The 20,688-nt window shown below is 47.0% G+C and overlaps 1 protein-coding gene across 1 annotated transcript in view; it reads right to left on the bottom strand.

The window, feature by feature from the left end:
- Nucleotides 1-20,125, bottom strand: part of TES (testin LIM domain protein) — a 115,422-nt gene extending 95,297 nt beyond the window's left edge. Inside the window, exon 1 of the mRNA XM_069627928.1 lies at nucleotides 19,908-20,125. Within this exon, the coding sequence (XP_069484029.1) occupies nucleotides 19,908-19,934 (27 nt within the window). The 5' untranslated portion in view covers nucleotides 19,935-20,125. The remainder of the gene's footprint in view (nucleotides 1-19,907) is intronic.
- Between the last annotated feature and the right edge of the window lie 563 nt (nucleotides 20,126-20,688).

Here is a 20,688-nt window from a genome sequence, read left to right as displayed (position 1 = left end):
ACGGCACAGTAAGTGTACGGTTGGCTGATTTACAAAGATGCCCCAGATATGACCACCTAAAGGAGTTTTTTCAGCTAAATATTAAGACCTTTGCACTCTTAAGCCAACACATCAGAGTCAGGTAGAAAGCATGTAAAAAGAAAACTAGGATTGGGAAGTCTGTGTCTGTAGTGCTAGGGACTTCTATGAGCAATAAGTAACAAAAAAACAAAATAGAAAAAGAACACAAAAGAAATACACCATCAGCAACGAATATTCACATCCAAGAAGCCAAGAAACATCTGCTCCTAGGAGATCATTGTCAGAAGTCGACAAACGCATGAAGTCCCAATTCCTCCCAATTTCATACCTAACCATTCAGAATTTGCTACTGAGGAGCTGGATTACAGGTCATAGGATTTAGCCAAGCCTAAAGGTGACCCAAGATCCTGAAGGCTTTTCATTCTTACAACCCTAAAGATGTCAAATTAAATAAACTGGACAAACCTTCAACAGCAATTTCACTCAACAAACTTCCACACCTGTTGAGGATTTCCTAAAAATGATGCCTATATTTCGAGAGCAACCAATCAAATGAATATAAACCAGGTGGTCAAAAACCAAACCTAGCCTAACAGGTGCAACATACTCCTGGACACAGACCCTTCAGTGGTTACGGATTAGCAAAGGGAATTGAATCTGAAAGGTGGGTAGTAGAACACCTTCATGTCTGAAAGGATCAGCAGTTAGATGTGTTCTCCAAGGCTCCTACACACCGTCGCGTAGGTTCTTCATTTCTTGCTGCCAGCATTGTTGATCGGTTACGCTGATCAAGAGATACTCAAAGAGGAGGGTCCTCAATCAAGCATACTCCTTACAAGGCCGGGTCATAACCTCTCCCTTAACCAGTGTCTTCAGTAACTTTGTTTTAGAAGGAAATCAATAGAAAGCCATGCTTACGAATGGATGGATCGGGGTCCCTTATACAGCACAGTAAATTGCTCTTGCCACTGATATTCGCGAGTAGATTCAAGATGGATCGACCATTTAAAAAATTGACTTTTTGAGGTGGGCACAGATGCCCATGAGGCTGCCTTCACTGAATTGTATCCCCTCGCAGAGTTGAGTTGGACGAATAAGATATACAGGATTTTCGAGACTAGATATGATGGGGTAATCTTTAATGCCAGTCATTAACTTTATTTGGCCGTAAGGCCATGAAAGTGCATAGTACACAAACAAATCAATACATAGTCGAAACAATAAAATGTGTCCTCCCCTCCATTGGGGACCACATTTACAATAGTCCAGGGGTACCTGCAGCAATTCCCCATAGTCCGACTCCCTAATGGTAGTGCATTTGTCCCAGATAAGACAGTATTATGGGGCCCTATCACAGCAGGGACATCACAATGTTATTGTCAAGATGAGGGCTAATTAAAATTGCGCCGTTGGATAATGGGGAGCTTTACACATTGAACCCCAAGCTGCAATTAGCTTTGCTCCGATCCCGACGTTCTACCCGAATAGAGTCATGAACACTCTTCCCCTTCCACAGTGGTGCATCCTTGTGCAATTCAACGCGGTCTCCCGGAATACGAATAAGCAACCACGTGTGGGGCGAAGCCAATGTAAGCTTTGATTAATAAAGGCCTCCCTGGATTCATGCCGATTGTGGGATAGTTTGGGAACCTTGTACAAATAAACTAAAACCACCCTTTAGGCCCTGCCCAGAGTGCACTGCGGGCGATAGGGCAGCCAGTGTTTTTTTGCATGGCTTTGTACTACAGGATTAACCCCAGGTATTAGCTTTTCATTTGGTATTTTAATTCCAGGAATCTGGTCTACTCCCCTGGATGAAACCTGCTTAAGTGGTTGGGCAACTTGCCTTTGGGGACCCAAAGTCAGCTCACGTTGGCCAATTGGTGCTAGGTGCATCTCGGCGGTCCATGTTTTTTCATACCCATTAGAATCTCCGCTTGCACAGAAGTGCCCAGCCCCCTTTGTCCTCAATTTCTTTTTACTTCAGGTGGTATCCACATTGCTATGAGCAGGCTCCTCTGCCCTTTGTTTAGCCCCTGCGACACCCACCATTCCCGTTGAGATACAACCCAATGCTCCCACCTCTCCCCTGGGCCCCAATAAAGGCCATAAGTAACCCCTTTACATCCCAGAGTCTGCCGAAACAAGGCTGCATTCACATGCACAAAACGTAGTTGCTCCTGCAACGACAGGAGCAGTGATGTGTTGGGCAGGAGAGTCGATCATTGTTGGGGTGAATGAATTACTCCAGCGTAACAGAGGACTATTCTCAGGATGATTCTTATTTTTGGAGCCTATGAGAGGCGGGTACATAGTGGCTTGATTTCGTGAGCAGCCCACTGCACGCCCTCCAAGGCAACAAAATCCATTGGGTTCTTTAATGCTGGTACCTTCGAGTCCGAGCAAGGATCGAGCAAATTTAAAATCGATTTGGATCCCCATGGGATTGCAGTCACAAAGTCCTAAGTTGCACCCCCCCCCCCCCCCCCCGCTCAAGAACATATTCAAGTGAAACTGGTAATACAATTCAAGTCCCTTCGTACCAGCTCAGAGACCGGCATATGCAGTGAGCTACTTGAATCTATATTGGTGAGAGAAGTGACAATAAAAATGGTGTCAGTGCGGGTTACACGCTGCTCATTTGGCAACGCCTCGGGAGCCGGAATTACTTCAGCTCCTACGCTGTCACCTTCACCCCTGGCATCATACTTTGTGGGTTGAAAAATGCCAAGTGACTCAGGGCCGATTACAATCAAATTATGGGTACTCCGCTCATCACAAGGTGTGGGGGCGGGTGATAAGGATGGCGTCGGAGCCATTTAAACCCTTGTTCCACCCCACGCCACAATTATGACCTCTCACTGTTACATATGGGGGCATGGATTCGATCTTCGAACTTTTCTTTGGCATCAAGATCACTCTTATTGTCATTCTTTTCCTGCTGCTGCTCAGGATCACAGTCCACCACGGTATTACAATCCGTGTCGAGAGCCCCCGTTGTCTTACTGTCCTTGATTTTATCACCATTGGCATCATGGTTAAAACCCAGGAATTGATCGATTGATTTCCTGGATCCAAAAATAAACCTCCCCGTTATTTTTTTATTGGGCCCAAGGGTTGACTCTTGTGAGCGGATGCCGGGATCGGGCCCACTGACAGATGCCGTTTGACTGTCAAGATTTTCAGTTGTGTTCTTGCTTCCCCTTTATGAGACAGTAACATCCAATCGTATGGGCCAGTGTTACGAGTGGCTGCCCCTTTAAGGCAGTCCTCGTTATGTGGTGAGATGTCACCACAGGAAATGACGGAGGGAGAGGAAGAGGGTGCCAGTGAACGGGACTTGGGATTTGTATGGGGAATAAAAGAGACATACTTCCACCCGCTGGTGTCCGTGTATTCATTGGGGCCCTCCAACCCCCAACATTTGGCGACGAGGAAACCTCCTGCCAGCGGTCCTCCTCCTGCCCACGCCGGAGATCCCTCCGTGCGTGCTCCTCCTGATATCCCGGTGATCCCACCGGCCAGCGGATCCCCGCTCCTGCGAACGCCATTCCTGGACTCCGCCTCCTTCCCACCTGCAGTCCCACGGAGAGGAGAAACAGCTGTGCAGTAATCCTGCCGCACGCATCGTTGCACAGGCAGCAGGTTCAAGGCTGCTGCCAGAGTTGTGTGCAACAAACCAGGCCCCCAAGACATTTTCACGGGGTCCCCAGGATCTGGTGGCTATTTCCAGAAAAAAAAAAATAATAATTTTTTTGATTATGGACTACTCCTCATCCTGCTACAACCCTCTTCCTCGTCACAGTACGTGACACGTGGGCAAGCAAAAGAAAAAAAAAAAAAAACGACCACAAAGTGTTTCCCTTGCCGCACGACCACAGCTAAACGCCCAGGAGCGCCCCCCCAACTGAAGGTGGCGCCACAGATCATCACAACACGGTCATCCCAGCCTACTGTGTCATCGCTTGAGAGAAACGCTGCCCGCGAGGAACAACAATCGCCTCACCATGAGTACTACAGCAGATCAAGCTACCTCCAGCTCGCAACAACCACCTGCAGTCACGAGGTCCACCGCCACCGCGTGGCGCATGCCGCCCCCGTTTTCCATGACGCCTCAAGCTGACAAAGGAGCAAGGTGGGTGGAATGGTTGGAGGACTTCAATAACTTCATTGATGCTGCAGGGGAAGAAACCTCCCCACGTCTACGCATTATGTTCATTAACACGGCGGGTACAGAGATAAAAACGCTGATTAAAACCATTCCACCCGCGGAAATCACTGACTTTGACAGTCTCATAGCCGCTTTAAACAAGCGCCTCGTCATTGCCCCCAACAGGGATTACGAAAGATATGTCTTCAACCAATGTTCGCAGCGCAGCGACGAGACGGTAGATGAATTCCTCACGAGACTTCGCGTCAAAGGAGCGCATTGCCAGTTTGACGCGTTTTCACTGGATGAAGCACTTCGACTCAGGGTGATTGAGGGATGTGTCAGCGACGCTACAGAAGCAGCTTCTAAAAAAACCTGTTACTATTGAAGAAGTGAGCGAAATGGCACGCATACTGGAGAGAGTAGAAAAACAAGCCTCACACATGGCCAGCAATACCTCCACAAAACACGACAAGTGTGACGTCATTGCGGCAATCAATGCTGGCAATTTCAAAAGCTACGACAGAAGCAGCAACCAAAGTGGTACATCGACCCCGCGCATGCAAAGACAATGTTACAGATGTGGGATGGCATTTCCGCATGCAGGTTCCTGCCCGGCGCTCTCCCAAAAATGTGGCAACTGTGGCAGGGAAGGACATTTTCAGTCTGTATGCAGGGAAGGAATACCATTTCCTACACCACGTTTGGGTGCGAGCTCGCAGAACAGACCAACCCAAAGAATGTTCCCAACCCAAACTCACCAGGCACGGTTCTATCCACAAGGACCGAGGCGATACGTACGAGTGGTGGAGGAAGTATATCCTGATGAAGACAGCCAGGAATATGCGGCACAAGGACAAACCGTGCAAGTCATGGATGAATATGAGGGACCACCACCGATACGTCGCGAGTCGCTATTCGATTCTCAGAGGGACTACGAGTACGATAGCGCATTTGACCCGCATGCCCATGATGAGTTTGTCAATCTTATAATGGATGAACAGGAAGCCCAGGAGGCGCCCAGAATTCCAATAGACATTGGTGACAATCGATTCTGTTTTCTGATTGACTCAGGAGCGACGGTAAACGTCATGGGAGAAAAAGAATTTCAATCACTCCACAACAAGCCATTTCTGCACCCGTCAACTTCGAAAATATACCAATGGGGAGCAGATGCGCCGCTAAAATGCATAGGGTCATTCAAAAGGAGACTAACGTTCGCCGACAAATCCACCGACACCGTCATTCACGTCATAAGAAGCCCCACCAAAGGGTGCTGCTTGCTGAGTTATAGGACAGCATCATGCCTGGGTCTAATCAATATACCAGTCCGAGAGGGAGATGTCGTCGGATCTTCAGAGTCAAATGCCAACAAGCAGGGACAAATACGTACCATGGTATCTCATGACAGCTCTGTCATCACGAAAGATGACATCATCAAGGAATTCCCACAACTGTGTCAGGGTCTAGGTAAAATGAAAGGCCCACCGATTAAGCTACACATAGACCCAGCCATTCAACCAGTCCCACAACACCGCGTCGGGTAGGATTCCACCTACAGGATGCAGTCTCAAAAGAGCTAGACCAACTGCTACGCGACGACATCATTGAAAGAGCCACGGGACCGACACCGTGGGTTTCACCTCTCGTAATTGTCCCAAAAGAGGGTGGTCGCCTGAGACTATGCGTGGACATGAGAGTAGCCAACACGGCCATTCAGCGAGAGCGACATCCGGGACCCAAGATTGAGGACATGATAGTTCAGTTAAACAAAGCCGTCCTCTTCTCGAAATTAGACCTAAACCAGGGATACCATCAGCTGGTACTTCATCCCGAGTCACGACCCATCACCACATTCGCATCCCATGATGGACTATTCCGCTACAAGCGGCTCAATTTTGGGATCTCCTCTGCGGCTGAGATTTTTCATGAAACAATTCGACAGGTCATACGTCCTGTAAAAGGGACTCTTAATTTACAGTGATGACATCCTGGTCTTTGGAAAATCTCGCAGCGAACATGATGAAGCTCTCAGAGAGGCATGCCAGGCAGTGCAGGATGCTGGACTAACCCTCAACATTGACAAATGTCGGTTCAGCAAGGCCAAACTCAAGTTCTTTGGCCACATTTTCTCGGCGGATGGAATGACCCCTGACCCCGAAAAAGTGTCCACCATCTTTCAGCTGGACAAACCTACCCAGGTGGCCGACATCAGATCATTCTTAGGGATGGCCGGGTACTGCGCTCGCTACATTCCGCATTTTGCTTCCATCACTGAACCCCTGAGGCGCCTACTGCAGAAAGATGTCACGTTTGCATGGTCTGAGGAATGCTAAGTAGCTTTCGACACTATTAAACACGCCCTCACAGAGGCGAGGAAGCAAGCATATTTCGACCCCGAGTGGCACACGGAGATAGTGGTAGACGCCAGTCCGGTGGGCCTAGGCGCCATCCTAGCGCAAACCAGTGGTCAGGACACGCACCCAAGGCACATAGCGGCGTATGCCAGCAGAGCCCTAGCCCCGCCTGAATCTGCCTATTCCCAGGCAGAGAAGGAAAGCCTGGCAGCTGTCTGGGCGTGCAAACACTTTCATAATTTCATCATTGGTAAGAGGTTCACCTTAATCACAGACCATCAAGCCTTACTGTCCCTTTTTGGCAACCCACGAACGTAAATGCCCCCCAGGATCGAGAGATGGGGTACCAGTCTGCAAGAATATGATTTTGACATTATACACAGACCAGGAGGGGAGAACAATCCAGCGGACTACCTCTCTAGACACCCGGTTGATAACCACGCACCACGACAGGGTGACTCGGAATACATTAGCTATGTCACTGCCAACGCAGCAGCCATATCACAGAGTTAACCGATTCTCACCTGGTCTCCCATACATACTACTGCCTCGCAAGCACCAGCACAGTCTTTGTTGGCTCAGTAAGCACCCATCTCCTGTGCCTTTTCCCGTGCAGGCTTCACCCTGGGGGGGGGGGCAGAAATAAGCAGGGGGGCATGGCCACAAAAAGCGCTTCCCTCTCTGCAAGTCTTCCTTGATGCGGCAAACTCCTTCGCCCTTTCCCCCGCGGGCTTACGCATCTTTAAAGCATCACCGCACAGGGTGCAAATCGATTCATTTTGCTAAAAAGGAATATCGAGAATTGTTTGAGGATTTAGGGTTTTCTGAATTAGCGGACCAAGTGGAACAATTACAATCATTTTGGGTTGCGAAGGTTGGATTGTTCGTTCTGAACACACATTGGGAGTAAGAACAGCATAGCGAGTTTGACAGAACATGCATTCTTTTCTAAAATGTGTACATTCTACCCTATTAATGTGTATATTTCCACTGTGTGCGGAAGAGCAATGAAATGGCATTTATCTTGCGGAGACAGAAGTTGAGAACGGACACAAGTTCGAAGTTGCTTTTAGGGGAGCAGCATCAGTGGAGACGTCGATGCTGAATGTCCTGGGGCAGAACCCCGCTTTTTTTTTTTTTAAATGCAGTTTATGTGGACAGCAGGCATATATTCACACTTTATAAAATAAATTAAATTTTCTTGTCGGCCAGACCGGTTTTTGCTACTGTTCTTCTGATAAAGCGGCAGAAGCTGGCAGAGTTACCTGGGCGAGGGAGATCACTACAGGGAAAGACATGGTGTTAGAACCGCGAAATTAAGGAGTGTATCGCCACCCGTTTAGACCGACATTCACATCCGGTTAATGGTGGCACGTGCGCGCACTAGCAGACGTTCCCGTGGAATGATTGAGGACAGGCAAACAAATAAAACAAAAATAAAAAGCTTGCTGCGGGGCTCTACAGCTCCGATACCAAGGTACAGAATAATCTCTCTAGGAAGGGGCCAGGCTGGTCTTTATATATATCAACTTCTGGATGGTCAAAAACTGCCTACTGATGAGAGCCCTGAGATTTACAGGAATCTTGCCCAACCCAATCGCAAAACCAGATACCCTATTTAAAATGCCTTACTACCATATACATTTACTTCTGTGATTAAAGCGCTGTCCAACGTCAAATCACAGGCAGTCCAATCTCATCAGGTCTCAAATCTGCGATGGTTTCAAATAACTTTGCAATCATTCTGAGTGCCCCTACTTGAATATGTGGGTCTACTTCTGGTTTTCTTTTTGTGAAATCAGCCCAATAACTCACTCTTCGGTTAAAATGTTCTTTCTTTTCAATGGAGTCAGCATTTGAAGAATTACCCATTTGCCAGCCTTGAATTCAAGACCACCCGCCCCCTCAAGAAACTTACTTTAAAAAATAATTTACATTTTGAAAATATATATTTTTTTTAATTATAAAGCGAAGCAGGGACCATGATTGAAGGACAGATGCTTGATCTTGAAACCACTACAAGACACTGCACGTGTACGGACCTCAAGTCATGTACACCACCTTATTTTTTAAACATCTCATACTTTCCAGGATGGCTCCTTTCCCTAACGTTCTTAAGACTCAGCAACAATTTCTTTCACCTATCAGTGCTCAAATCCCTTTGCAACCCAATCCAAACTCTCTGCAACCATAATTTTTGAAGGAAGAAAAAAAAAAAAAAAAAAAAAAAAAAATACTGCCAGTGAAACATCGACTCTACAGCCTTGAACAATTTCTACTTGGATCTCTATATCCCAACAATTAGCCACCAGATTCTCAACCAAAATCTTAGAGGGTCATTTTGTAATGTAGCTTCAGAGAGACCTAAACGAGAGAAGAGTGTTGGACCTCACACAAGCTTGTGTGGTCAGAAGGATGAGCACGATAGCTTAATGCATAAACTGGATGACCTCAAGAGGTGACTGGTGAGTTCCAATATTAGGTTTATATTTCTAGAGCAGAGATCCGCAACCTACAGCTCACCAGATGTTTTGGACTCTGAGGCCTGTGATCTGGCAATATAGACTATGCTGATGTTACATGTGCACAATGAAAGGTAGCAGACCCCCTGCCCCACATCCCTGTTTTAGCACTTAGCTTTTGGCACAGAGCAACACGGTTCCTTGCTTCCAAACAAAGGTTACAGTCCTGAAGTCAGAAGTCAGGGTGGTTCCTGGCTGTGAGTCTAGTTTATAGAATTGGTGCCTTCTGCGTCCACCGCATTGGTAATTGTCAAAGTTAACCGATATAAGCAGCATTCTGTAATAATTCGACTAAATGCCATGTTTAAAGGTGATCGAGGATTAGATGAAGATGAATTTGCTGCTGCTCAGTGGTAGCAGACAGGGGTCACCCCGTTCGGGACATCTGGGTTTCCTACTAAAAACCCAATAATTTAGCAAGATACGTGAAAGGCTGTAGTGGCACTCATGAATTCATGCATGTCTATATATGTTTTCTAAAAAAATTAAATTTAACAAAAAAAAGCTCAGTGGTTATTAATTGCTTTACTTGACTGGAATGTCTTTGACATGTATTCCATCACGTTCATATAAAGAATAGGACCATGTTTGAAGCAGCAATCAAATCACACACCCACTACAATATTTTCTATTCAATTTTGCCCAATTAAGTCATTCGATGCATCCACCTCTTCAAAGGAATTCTTCCCTTCCTCACTTCCCCCAGAAGCTCAATGTCTCTAGAGATATGGTCCTCTCTAGGCTAGACTACTGCAATAGCCTTTTCCTTAATCCACCCTCCTCTTCTCTACGGTACAGCTAATCCAGAATAGGGCTGCAAGACTTATCCTTGGCCTCAAGCCCAGGCTACCACATCTATCCAGCCCTAAAATTTCTCCACTGGCTCCCAGTTGCTTCACGGATCAAATTCAAATCCCTCTTCATCATCCGTAAGACTGTCTGGGGATGGGGACCACGGTATTTACGACTTGCTCTCAATAAATAAATACTCTGCCTCCATATCTTTACGTTCCCCCCACACCAACTCTGTGTGTCAAGCGATTTTCTAAATAGCGAGCTGGTGGCCAATCTGTTTCCTCGACAGGCTCCCTCCTATGGAACAGCCTCCCCCATTCCTCTTCGTCTTGAGCCGAATCTCCTCAAATTCCAGAAGCTCCTCAAAACATTCCTCTTCATTCCCTTCCTCCCTCTGCTAAACCCCACAGTTGCTGAGATTGGGGACCAGGGCCCTTTCTCCCGGGTCCTAGCCTCCCACACACAATCACATTCATCCTCCGCCCACTCCCAGCACTTGCCTTGGCACCCACTGGCCTATGCCACAACAGGCCTGCACTCAATTATTCATTAGCAGCTGACCACTCTCAACTAGTCACTTATAGCTGCTCACTCACCAGCACTTCCCTCTTGATACACCCCCACTTACAAATAAAACAGCTTACTCATGTTCTTGGTGAACAAGGTGCCCTTGGGGAAAACAAAAAAAACAGTGGGCCTCTTGCCCAAAGACCTCACACAATGTCCTGGGTTTATCGCTTCTTAGTGCCCACTGACGCAGCAAATACATAAACTTCTAGTCTAATATTTATGAAAAAACCTGCTTATTCCCTTTGGACCCAAACGACCAACCATCACCAGGGAGCGCACTCGAGCTCAATGCCACGTATTGCCTCTGCGTCTTCCACGGCCACTCTAAGGAGGACCAGTCTCTAGAGTGGGTAACCCATCCCTCACTAAGGAGTGCCACATTGCTGAAAACCTCTCCTCCACCTGGGGTTGAAACATTACAAAATGAAGTAAGAGACTGTGCCCGGCTACCTACGAAAAACTACAGTAAATTCCCTGCTGAATTTAGAGTCAACCATGAACTAAGCAACTTCTCTGATGATTGCAAGAAGCGTGAACGCATTTGGACGAGGACATTGATGGGCGCCAATCTCCACATCCCCACTCCTCAGAAGCAAACAAAACTTCCATCTATCATTTTATGAAATGCTGTGCAGGATGTGCAAATACATATATAGCTGCTACTTTGCCAGCTGCCATTCGCACGTTTGCAGGCCTTATTGGCTCAGCCCAGGTTCTTTCTTCTGGCCTGAAGGGGACCCCACAGGAATTAACAGGCCATGAATATCGCTGGGGTGGGAGCCACCACTGCTGAAAGCAGACTTCCTACATGCTGGCAAACTATTGTTTTCCAAATGTACAGCTACCACATAGAAAGAAAAAAACCATTTCCAAAATGTAACATGCTTCTTAAACTTACATATACTCGTTTTCTTTTAAATGCGTTTCTTTTTTGGTCTACCACACAAATACCCTGTCGTTTTTGTGCCCCTTCCTTTGTGTTCTATCACAAGATATATTGCTAAAGATGTTATATGCTTGTGAAACTGGTTAATCAAAAATAAATGCTTATGTTGTGCTGACATAAGTTATTCTGAAATTAAACTGTGGGCTCATGGGTGCCAACTTTTAATTACTATGGGTACATAAATTCCCCTGCCCGTCCTGAATATAAGCAAGAGACCAGCCCAACGCATGCCCTGGCTGAACACATTTAATAGCACTTGTTTTTAATGAGGAATTGCAAATAGTCATAAGATTTACAGACCGTTTTAAATATACAGGATCTCAGCAGCAGTCACCCAACCTACCGAGCTACTCTAGAAGCCTTCTACTGTAGGGCATGTAATATCATCCACCCCTAGGCGCTGCAAATGGTGACATGACACAATGCCCTGAATGAAAGGGGCAGTCTCTTACAGAGGCAGACAGTTACAAAAACATCCTAGCGGTGTTGTGTGGGTTTGGGGAGGGGCCACACCGAACCTACAACAATTTGGCGATGAGGTGGTCACATGGGACGCATGGCCAGAACGCCACTGCATACAACACAGAAAGAAGGTGGAGCAGAGCCACCGTCTCCAACGGTGTTGCCAAGAACCGGCAGACCACAAGAAACCAAAGAGAAACTAAGCACGAAGAAGACTTGGGACGCCTCCTGGAGGAAGCAGCACAGCCTGAATCGCTAAAGCAGAAGCAGGGACGACAGAGGGAGCTGAAAGAGAATGATTGGAAGTTTGCCCAGAGAGTCTGAGGAGCCAGAGCAGGAGGTCATGCAGAAGGAATCCGGAATCAAGGTACAGGTGCTCCCTGGGTCCATGAGAGGGGCTGAGAAGCGAACGAGGGCGAATCTAAGGTGGGTCAGGACCCCATAGGAACAGAAGCCGATGTACAGGAGTCAAGGAACCTAAAAGAACCCAAGATGTATAAGGACATAGACACAGACATATGCCACATTAATAGAGACTTGACAGAAGAGTAAACCAAGTGTCCTGGAAGGTCAATACAAAGGGGTCCAGTACCCAAGTGAACCACAGAGGCAAAGCCAAAATAAACCGGTCGGGGACTGAAAAGAAATTCAAGGACAAAGCCAATTTAAGAGGGTCTGGGACACTGAAAATCAATATGAGAGAAAATCAAGGCTATGCTTGTCAGGAGTCAATAAAATATCCTACATGGAACGGTACCTGGCAGGAGAGTATACCAGGTCTGTTCAATTGGACATTGAGTGAAGCAGTGGTAGAGAACCCGTGACAGCAACACACCAGGGTCTGGGATCCCTATGAAGTTGGGCGAGGCCCACAAAAGCAAAGCACAGGGGTCAGGGACCCATACACGAGCGGAGAAACACATAGACAAGGGGCTGAAGGCTAAAGGAAGTAAGAGACAGCCCCGAGGGATCTGGGACCCATGTGAAAGAACCAAAAGTGCAAGAAGCTGAAACAAGGGGTCGAGGACCCATTGCCAAAAGAAGAGATATGTTTCTGGAATTATCTGGCAGGATAGTGCACCAGACTTGGTGGTAAAGTTAAGTTGGTAGAAACTTCCACCACTTTGATGTTTGGGAACTGTGTTTAATGAGTCGCTCGTTGCGTTTGTTCACACCACAAACTGAACATTAAAGGTCTTTATCCAGAACGAGAAAAGAATCCTTCTGGATCGAGAAGACGGGCGGTATTTCCTTAGTTTAGTTTAGGGGACGGAAATAGTTTTGTACACAGGACAGTGGATATTTTACTTTACAAGACATCCTGACATAGTCCTTCATGTTTTCTTAGTTGTGGTAGGGCAACCCCTTATAGGAATAGGGCAAGATTTCTTTACTTTTATAATAAAAAGGCTTTTCCAACAAGCATGCCACCACTGTGTCAGACTCGCTGTGCTGCACCCTTACATAAGGAACAAAGGGTGTGAGAAAGACTTTGGTATCTCCATAACAAAGGCCCTTCCTATACTTGTTGGCTTCAGGTAATGCTGAACATCATCCGAATGCTATAATCAAAGAGGATGGGCAGAATTCTTATTGTGTCGATGTGCGTAAGAGCAGCGTGGACTGAGAATAGAGGTGCGAATCCTATGGGGGGAGGAGACGCACCGCTACGCAGAGAATAGTCTCTCAGACAAGCTACACCAAGCCGCAGAGCCGGCAATGGCGCTGGAAAAGCAAGACCTACTTGCTGGAGGCTAAGAGGTGGGTGCTCTGACCAGGCAAATGGCTCCGGGATGGAGACGGAAAGAAAAAACAAACAGTCTTCCCTGGTGGCGCGTCCACGGGAGAAAAGTGGTAGATCCGGTGCTTGGGGTGATACAATACGATATGGCATTTATAACGCACCTATACACAAGTGGTCCAAGCCGTGAAGCACTCTATGCTGCTCTTTTATGCCGGCAGTGAAGCTCGCTGCCTTTTCAAAACATTGCCACAGGGTAATGGGTTATTTGCAGACAAAGCAGCCTTAAACTATTTTACCCAAATGGTCAGTGTGAACTATGAAAGGTTTCAGTTTAGATAGTCACAACAGGGGGCAAAAGAATCTGTGGACACCTTCTGTACCCGGTTGCGTCATCTGGCCTCCACATGTGGGTTCCAGGACGAAGGAGAGATTAGTGGCCAAATCATCCAGAAGTGCCACTCGTCACAACTAATTGAGCATGAGACACGGTCCACGCTGTGGGGCTCAGAACATGCTCATATATTTGTCTTTGGCTGGCTTATCACTGTGGCCATGGACCACAAACCATCGCTGCCTTACTACATGTCTCTGCCCTGAGCCCGCATCTGAGATTGAAGAGGTGGATGCTGCAACTGTAGGATAATGGAGCAACGTTACATTTTGAGGCGGGTGCGTTAAATCCTGCAGATTACTGTTCGAGGCATCTGCTGGTTATAGATTCGAATGAGGATGTCCAGACATTGGAGACCGAGGAGCTGGTTAACGGATTACTAGGACCACGGTTCCCAACTTAATGTCACTTGAGGGGATCGCAGCAGCAACAAGTAAGCATAGCGGTACACGGCTGGTGGTAGACCAACTATGTGGAGGTCAGTGGAAGACACTGCTGGCAATGTGGGCCAATGCGCACCTCACAACCAGGCATTTATGAATGGACTCTGGAAAGCGAGAGCTGAACTCTCAGTGGGAGCTAAAGAGGTGCTGCTACGAGACACAAGGATAGTTATTCCCCCAGCCCTGATTCCCGCAGCCCTGGAAAAGGCACACACCAGTCACCATGGAACAGGCAAGAACAATGCTTGCCTTGGGAGAAGGTTAGTTTCCCTGTTCTGGAGGTCCCCACAGATTTGAGAATTGTGCAATGCAAATTATGGAAGGGTGCTGGAATCCATCCTAAATCGCCTCCTAGACAGACAACTGAAAGAGCCGAGGAACTGTGAGAAGGCCCGGAGTTTGGAACCATTCTACGGAACAGTAATTTCCTGGTGGTCCTCAATGACTTGCCAAGGTATCCGTTGGTGCAACTTGTTAGCTCAACACTGGCAGAGGTGGTGCTCCCGGTCATTGAGGATATATTTGTGGCTCATGCACTGCCGCAGTCGGTGAGGACGGACAATGGTCCACTGTTCCAAGGAACAGTGTTTAAGGAATTCCTGTTGTGGTGCGCGCATTACACCATTTTGGCCCCAGATCAATGGTGATTTGCAGTAGTTTATGCGCATAAGAGGTTAAGAATTGCGATGGAACATGGCATACCTCTCCAGAAGCACCGACTACTTTTATGATGGCATTTAGGACGACGCCTCAAACGGTGTGCAGTAATTTTTTCGAAAACATAATGTCGAAAAAAAAAATATCGAAAAAAAAAGTCGAATTCTTTTTTTTTTAATTATATATTTATTTTGGGGTCCGGGAATAAAAATAAAAAAAGGGGGTAAAATAAATAGAAAAAAGAGGGGTTGGGGTGGAAACCCCCCCATTTCGAAAAAAAAATAAATAAAAGTATTGAAAAAGAAATTCAACTTTTTTTTTGATTTTTTTTTTTTTTTTTTTTTTTTTAAATGACTGAACCACCTCAAACATCCACAAGCATTTCCCCAGAGCTAGGTTGGTTCAATGATTCCTGAACAGCTCAATGCAAGTGGAGTAACAGACGCAGCAATGACGGAGAAATGAGACGTAGGAGTCTGGTATCGCCTCTGGTAATAGGGGATACTGCATTGCTGCAGAACAGGACGATCACTCAGAAGTTGGATCTGCTTCATGAATTGGCCCTGTGGACAATCACTAGGAAGAACGTAGGGTCTATAGTCACGGCCAGGAAGGTAGGTGAAAAGGTGACCCGAAACTCCAGTTAGTTTAACAAGGTGATCCAGGCGTCTGAGACAGGGAATCGGCAGGAGTGAGGCGGATGACGAACCAGATGCTCACGACAGCGTAGGTGAGGAATTCCAGTTTCCAGCGGTTGTGGCCGAGGATAATACAAGACAAGTAGATCAGGATACGAGAAAGAAGATAGAGGACAGGAGCGGAGATACCCGAGAAGAACACATAGGAGGATGACATCATGGTTGTATGACTTTCTGGTAGAAAGTGACTGATAAGAAATGTTTGAATGAAAGTCATCCATCATACTGCAGTTCAGTAGCTAATGCTTGTATTATTTGTTTGTTAGGAGGTTGGTAAGGGTTGTAATATTGTCTGCACCTGTGTGCGGTGGATGTAACGCGAAGCCCTGAATAATCCACCCTTTGTGTGTCGGTTGCATTTAGTTTGGGGCTACACCGGGCCTACAACAGGGCACTTCTATGGATGCCTTAATGAGCTCAAAATCACTGCATTATCAATAGTTTAGTTCATGCACATGACTTCAAAATCAGTGATATTGCATCTACAACCACACTGTCCTTGTGCATAGATTCACTGAAGGTATCACAGTGGTGGCTCGTCCATAATGGACGAGGGGGCGGTGACCCACGGGCCCCCTCAACCATTATTTGGGGGGGCCAGCCCAGTGTAAATAATGAGCTTTTTGCAGGTGAGCGAGCGCTCCTTTGCTGGCTTCAACTGTCAAAGGGAAACACAGTTTCCCATTTGACAGTTCTGTTCCCCAGCTGCACATGTCTAATGTGCCATGTAAAACAAGGGATGTTTTGCTTCCATAACCTTGCATGGCCCATTGGGGATGCTGGCCGGGGAACTGCATGTTTGTGCAAGGGGGTGCTCCAGCGCCTCCCCTACATACAAACGGAGTGGGGTGCTTTGTCATCAGCCCTCTTGCTTTTTTTGCGCACATTTGCAGTAACCAGGAAATGCACTTTGCTTCCTGGTTCCTGCTACACATGAGCCCCGGCGCTGGGAGAAAAATTCAAGACCAGACCAAGGCAGACGGTTATTTAATTTTGATATTTGTATGTATGCTTGTGTTGTGCATAAAGAGTGAGTGTATGATGGATACGCATGTCAATGAGCGAGTGCATGAATGTTTGTGGTGGGCCTCGCATTTTTCACTGGGCATCTACGATAAAGCAAGCATAATACGTTTAATTATTTAGCTAGATTTGCATTTTAATGTAGCCACTTCTTACTGTGGCATGACATTTTGTTTTGGCCATTTTTGATAAAGCAAGCATGATAAGTGTTATTACGGGACTAGACTGGCATTTTTGATGCAGCCAGTTTGATCATGTGTGTATACTGCGGCATGACATTATTAATGGTAAAGCCAACTGGAGTATGTTCATTTGGGGACAATGCCATATCTTAAAACAAAAGGCGATAGTATTATTACTGGCATCATGTGCAAAGCAAACATGAATGTAGGAGTATGTTCATATGTGGGAATAATGGCATATATTGGTGCAGCCGACATAGAAATGTATGGGCACCACAGCATGAAAATGTAATACTGGCATATATTGTGGGCAAAGGCATCATGAAAACATGTTGGGGAAATGCTCCTGTACACTGTTGGTGACTTGCATCTTTTCATGAGTTAGCCTACAAACCAATTGCAAACTCTTTGGCTTTTAACCCAATTTTTTTTTTTTTAAGTGTGCTGTTAAATGCACCATTTTAAGTCATTACTTTAAACATTATCTCGGGAGGGGGAACTTCCCCAAAACCCCTTAGATTGGTTTGGGCTTCCTCCCTATGCTTGGTCGCTTCAGCACACTTACACCCCTCCAATTAAAAAATTCACCAGCCGCTACTTGGACATGCAGTCAGAATAGCACAGCGAGTAGAGCGCTTGCTTTTACATTTGTGAAGAGCCTGCTGTAGCAGGTTCGAGTCCTCGCAGGGCCAAACTCAGCCTTTCATCCTTCTGAGGTCAATAAATGAGCACCACACACCGTGGGTAATAATAAGCAGCGCTCAGATGCCTGAGGGTTCGTAGCGCTATATTAATGCTAAATTATTATTATTAGAAACTGAAAACGGTCAATTCTACAGGGGCAAAGAGAGAGACTCAGAACCAGGGTAGCAGATGCCTCCTTTTGTCCTGTAGTTGGCGCCTGTATGCAACAGTAAACAGACTTGAAACAGAGATTTGAGGGATATCTCTTCTGCTAAACAGAGTCTTTTTGACAGGCTATTATTTAAAGCTGAGCTGGAAGCATGTCTCTTCTGTTCAATGCCACCTCTAACTACACATTATTTGAAGCTGTGCTGGGAGTGTTGTCTGCTGGAGTTAAAATAATGCAGTCTCTTGCTGTGCTGAGTGCATAGAGCATTTTTGCAACTGTTGAAAACGAGTTAACATTTTAGGATGTTTATTAACGTGAAGAAAAACTTTATTGGCTAATACCTACCCTGAGCATGCTCAAATGTTGAATGTTTTTAACCAGCTTGGTAAAATATAGGTATTGTCCGGTTGACCCTTATTTAGGTTAACCAGATTTTCAAGACAAAAAAACGAGAAAGCCAACAATATAAAATTACTTCCCCAACCAGACTCACTCACCCATAGCTGCCCCTCGCCAACACCCTCAAGACGCCCCCACTCCCACTATTTCCAGCACTGCCCCACTATATAAATAACATATAATGTAAAGTGTGCAGTTTATGCATGTCAGCATGTTAACCAAAAAGGAGCTTGCGCTACAGGCCTCGAAGTTCATTTTTGTCTAAGCTGGTCTCTCTGGCACAATCATTAAATGCGTGCGACTGGTACCTTAAAGGTTGGGGGTTGAGCCCATCAAGCCATGGCAGAATTCTGATTGTGTTATGATGTAAATTTAGTGTATAATTGTTACTCGTGAAATTGTCACCTGCCCTTTACCCAAAGCTTCGGGCTGTCACCCCTTGCTTTTCCCTAAAACCAGGACTGGATTTTTAAAAGGAAAAAAAACTCTCTGGACGGGGCAGGGGGTATTGGGGTGGGCAGAGGGTCCAATTCCTGGACGGTCCAAAACTGGGATGCCCGGTCGCCATACCCTTGATGTGTCATCACCATGTCCCCCAGCTGTTGTATTTGTGCCCCCTGGTCTGGTTTGCCCCTCCCCAAATACTGAATTCTAGTGATGCCACTGCAGACATCCTCAGTCAGATCTTACTTGGTGAGGGGGCCTGGGGGCACAGTTTGAAAAACACAGCTATGTCGTGCCACAAAGCTTCTGCAAAGTGGCACGGCTTTGCGTCATACGTTGATGTCAGCCAAAGGTGGGTGATCCGTAGCTGGTTTAAGTTACCCTTAAGTCGCATGATAGGAACTTTGTGAATTCGAAGCACTTTTACTGTGTGTTTTGTGCAAATTAACTTGTTTTATCCTTTTTATGCTTTGTACATTTGTGAAAGGTTTTCTGTAAACCGCGACACAATAAAAAAAAAGGACTGTTAGCACAGCTATCCCAGCAGTTGCTTTTACTGAGGTGCTGTGACCTGCGGCACACTTGCCACCACACCTCTAAAAACACATGCTCACACGCCACACCTTAACGCGATACACACTTACAAGATAACGTGGCGACAATTGCACAATTCCAGGTGCATGCTATTTCAAGGGCGCAAATCCACAAGAGAAACAACGTGGACGTGACAAAGGGGGTGCGTTATGGACTTGTGTCAAGTGAGTGGGACTCGTGTCAGACAAGTGTCGCGCTGCGGAACCCAACCCATCCTTACGGGCAGGCGCGTGGCATCGAGCCTGACGCCCGGATAGGATTTAGCTTAAACTATCGAGATTGCTGCAACCATTAAATCAGGCACAAGCCCGGAGGACACACTATGCAGTGGGCACAGAGAATGTTGGGCGAGGACTGTCGCTCTGCAATGACATGCCTCATGATTTCCTACCCGATGCTTGTCCAGTTCTGTGTTGTGTTCTCCCTTTTGCATTCTGGAGCTTGTTGTCCTGTATTTCCTAAAAGTACCTTTGAAACGGGAGGGGCATGTTTGCATGCAAAAGACGCCTCCTAGCCCCGCCCTCCCCCCTTCTTGTTCACCCAAAAGGACTTCTCTTGTACTCCAGGGGACCCGGGTGCAATGCACCCCAAACTGGGCGTTGGCAGGGCAGCTGGAAAGCAAGCCGGTGATTAACACTTTACGTGTCCACGCTCACCTTTTTCATCTTGTTTTCCAAGTCCATGGTGGTGGTGGCCGAAGTCCAGGCTGCTCTTCCCTACTGTCTGGGGGACTGAGGGGCGCGGTGGGTGCTGCTGCTGGTGCTGCTGCTGGTGGTGGTGCTGCCGCCTGACGCGGAAACGCGGCGCCTGGTCCTGGAACACAGTGCGCGAGACTCATGCAAACTTCCGAGCGCCTGCGGAGGCAGCAAACAAAGGAGGCGGCGCAGCCAATGGCAGCGCGAGGCGGAGCCTGCAGCTGGGGGCACGCGCAGTCCGGAAGCCGAGCCCGAGGCCCTGGGAACGCGGCAGCCGTCTCTGGCGCAGTGCACTGCAGTGCCCAGCACTTGCAGGGCAGCGCAGCGCTGCGGGAACCCGTGCAGCACCCACGCTCTGCCCCAAGGTGCACTTATCCAGGGACGCTCTCCAGCCCTGCCCCACAGCCTCTTGCAGCCCCAAGTTCCTTCAAAGTTTCCGCGGGGTCACTCGCTGGGCGCACGTGCACCTCAAGACTAAATGCTATTTTGTGTCCGCGTGAGATATAATAAGCTTTCTTTTTTGAGACATGACGAAGCATGCACATACTACTACATACAGTACTTGCACACCCTACAGTTTTAGTCCGTAAACTGCCGCTTTTTAAGTAAGTAGTCGTGATGTACAACTTTTACAAAATAGAGTATAACTTCTAAGTTGTGTTCTTGAGTATTTGGATGTGTGGTACTAAATTGGAGACTTGTTCTAGGTGAGAATGTGAGAAAATGTCAGGGAAGTAAGACT

The sequence above is a fragment of the Ambystoma mexicanum genome, chromosome 12 (assembly GCF_040938575.1).
Source record: "Ambystoma mexicanum isolate Mex_15411 chromosome 12, UKY_AmexF1_1, whole genome shotgun sequence".
In the NCBI taxonomy this organism is placed as follows: Eukaryota; Metazoa; Chordata; class Amphibia; order Caudata; family Ambystomatidae; genus Ambystoma; species Ambystoma mexicanum.
The sequence above is the reverse complement of the archived record's forward strand: the minus strand, read 5'-3'. Positions and strand labels throughout refer to the sequence as shown.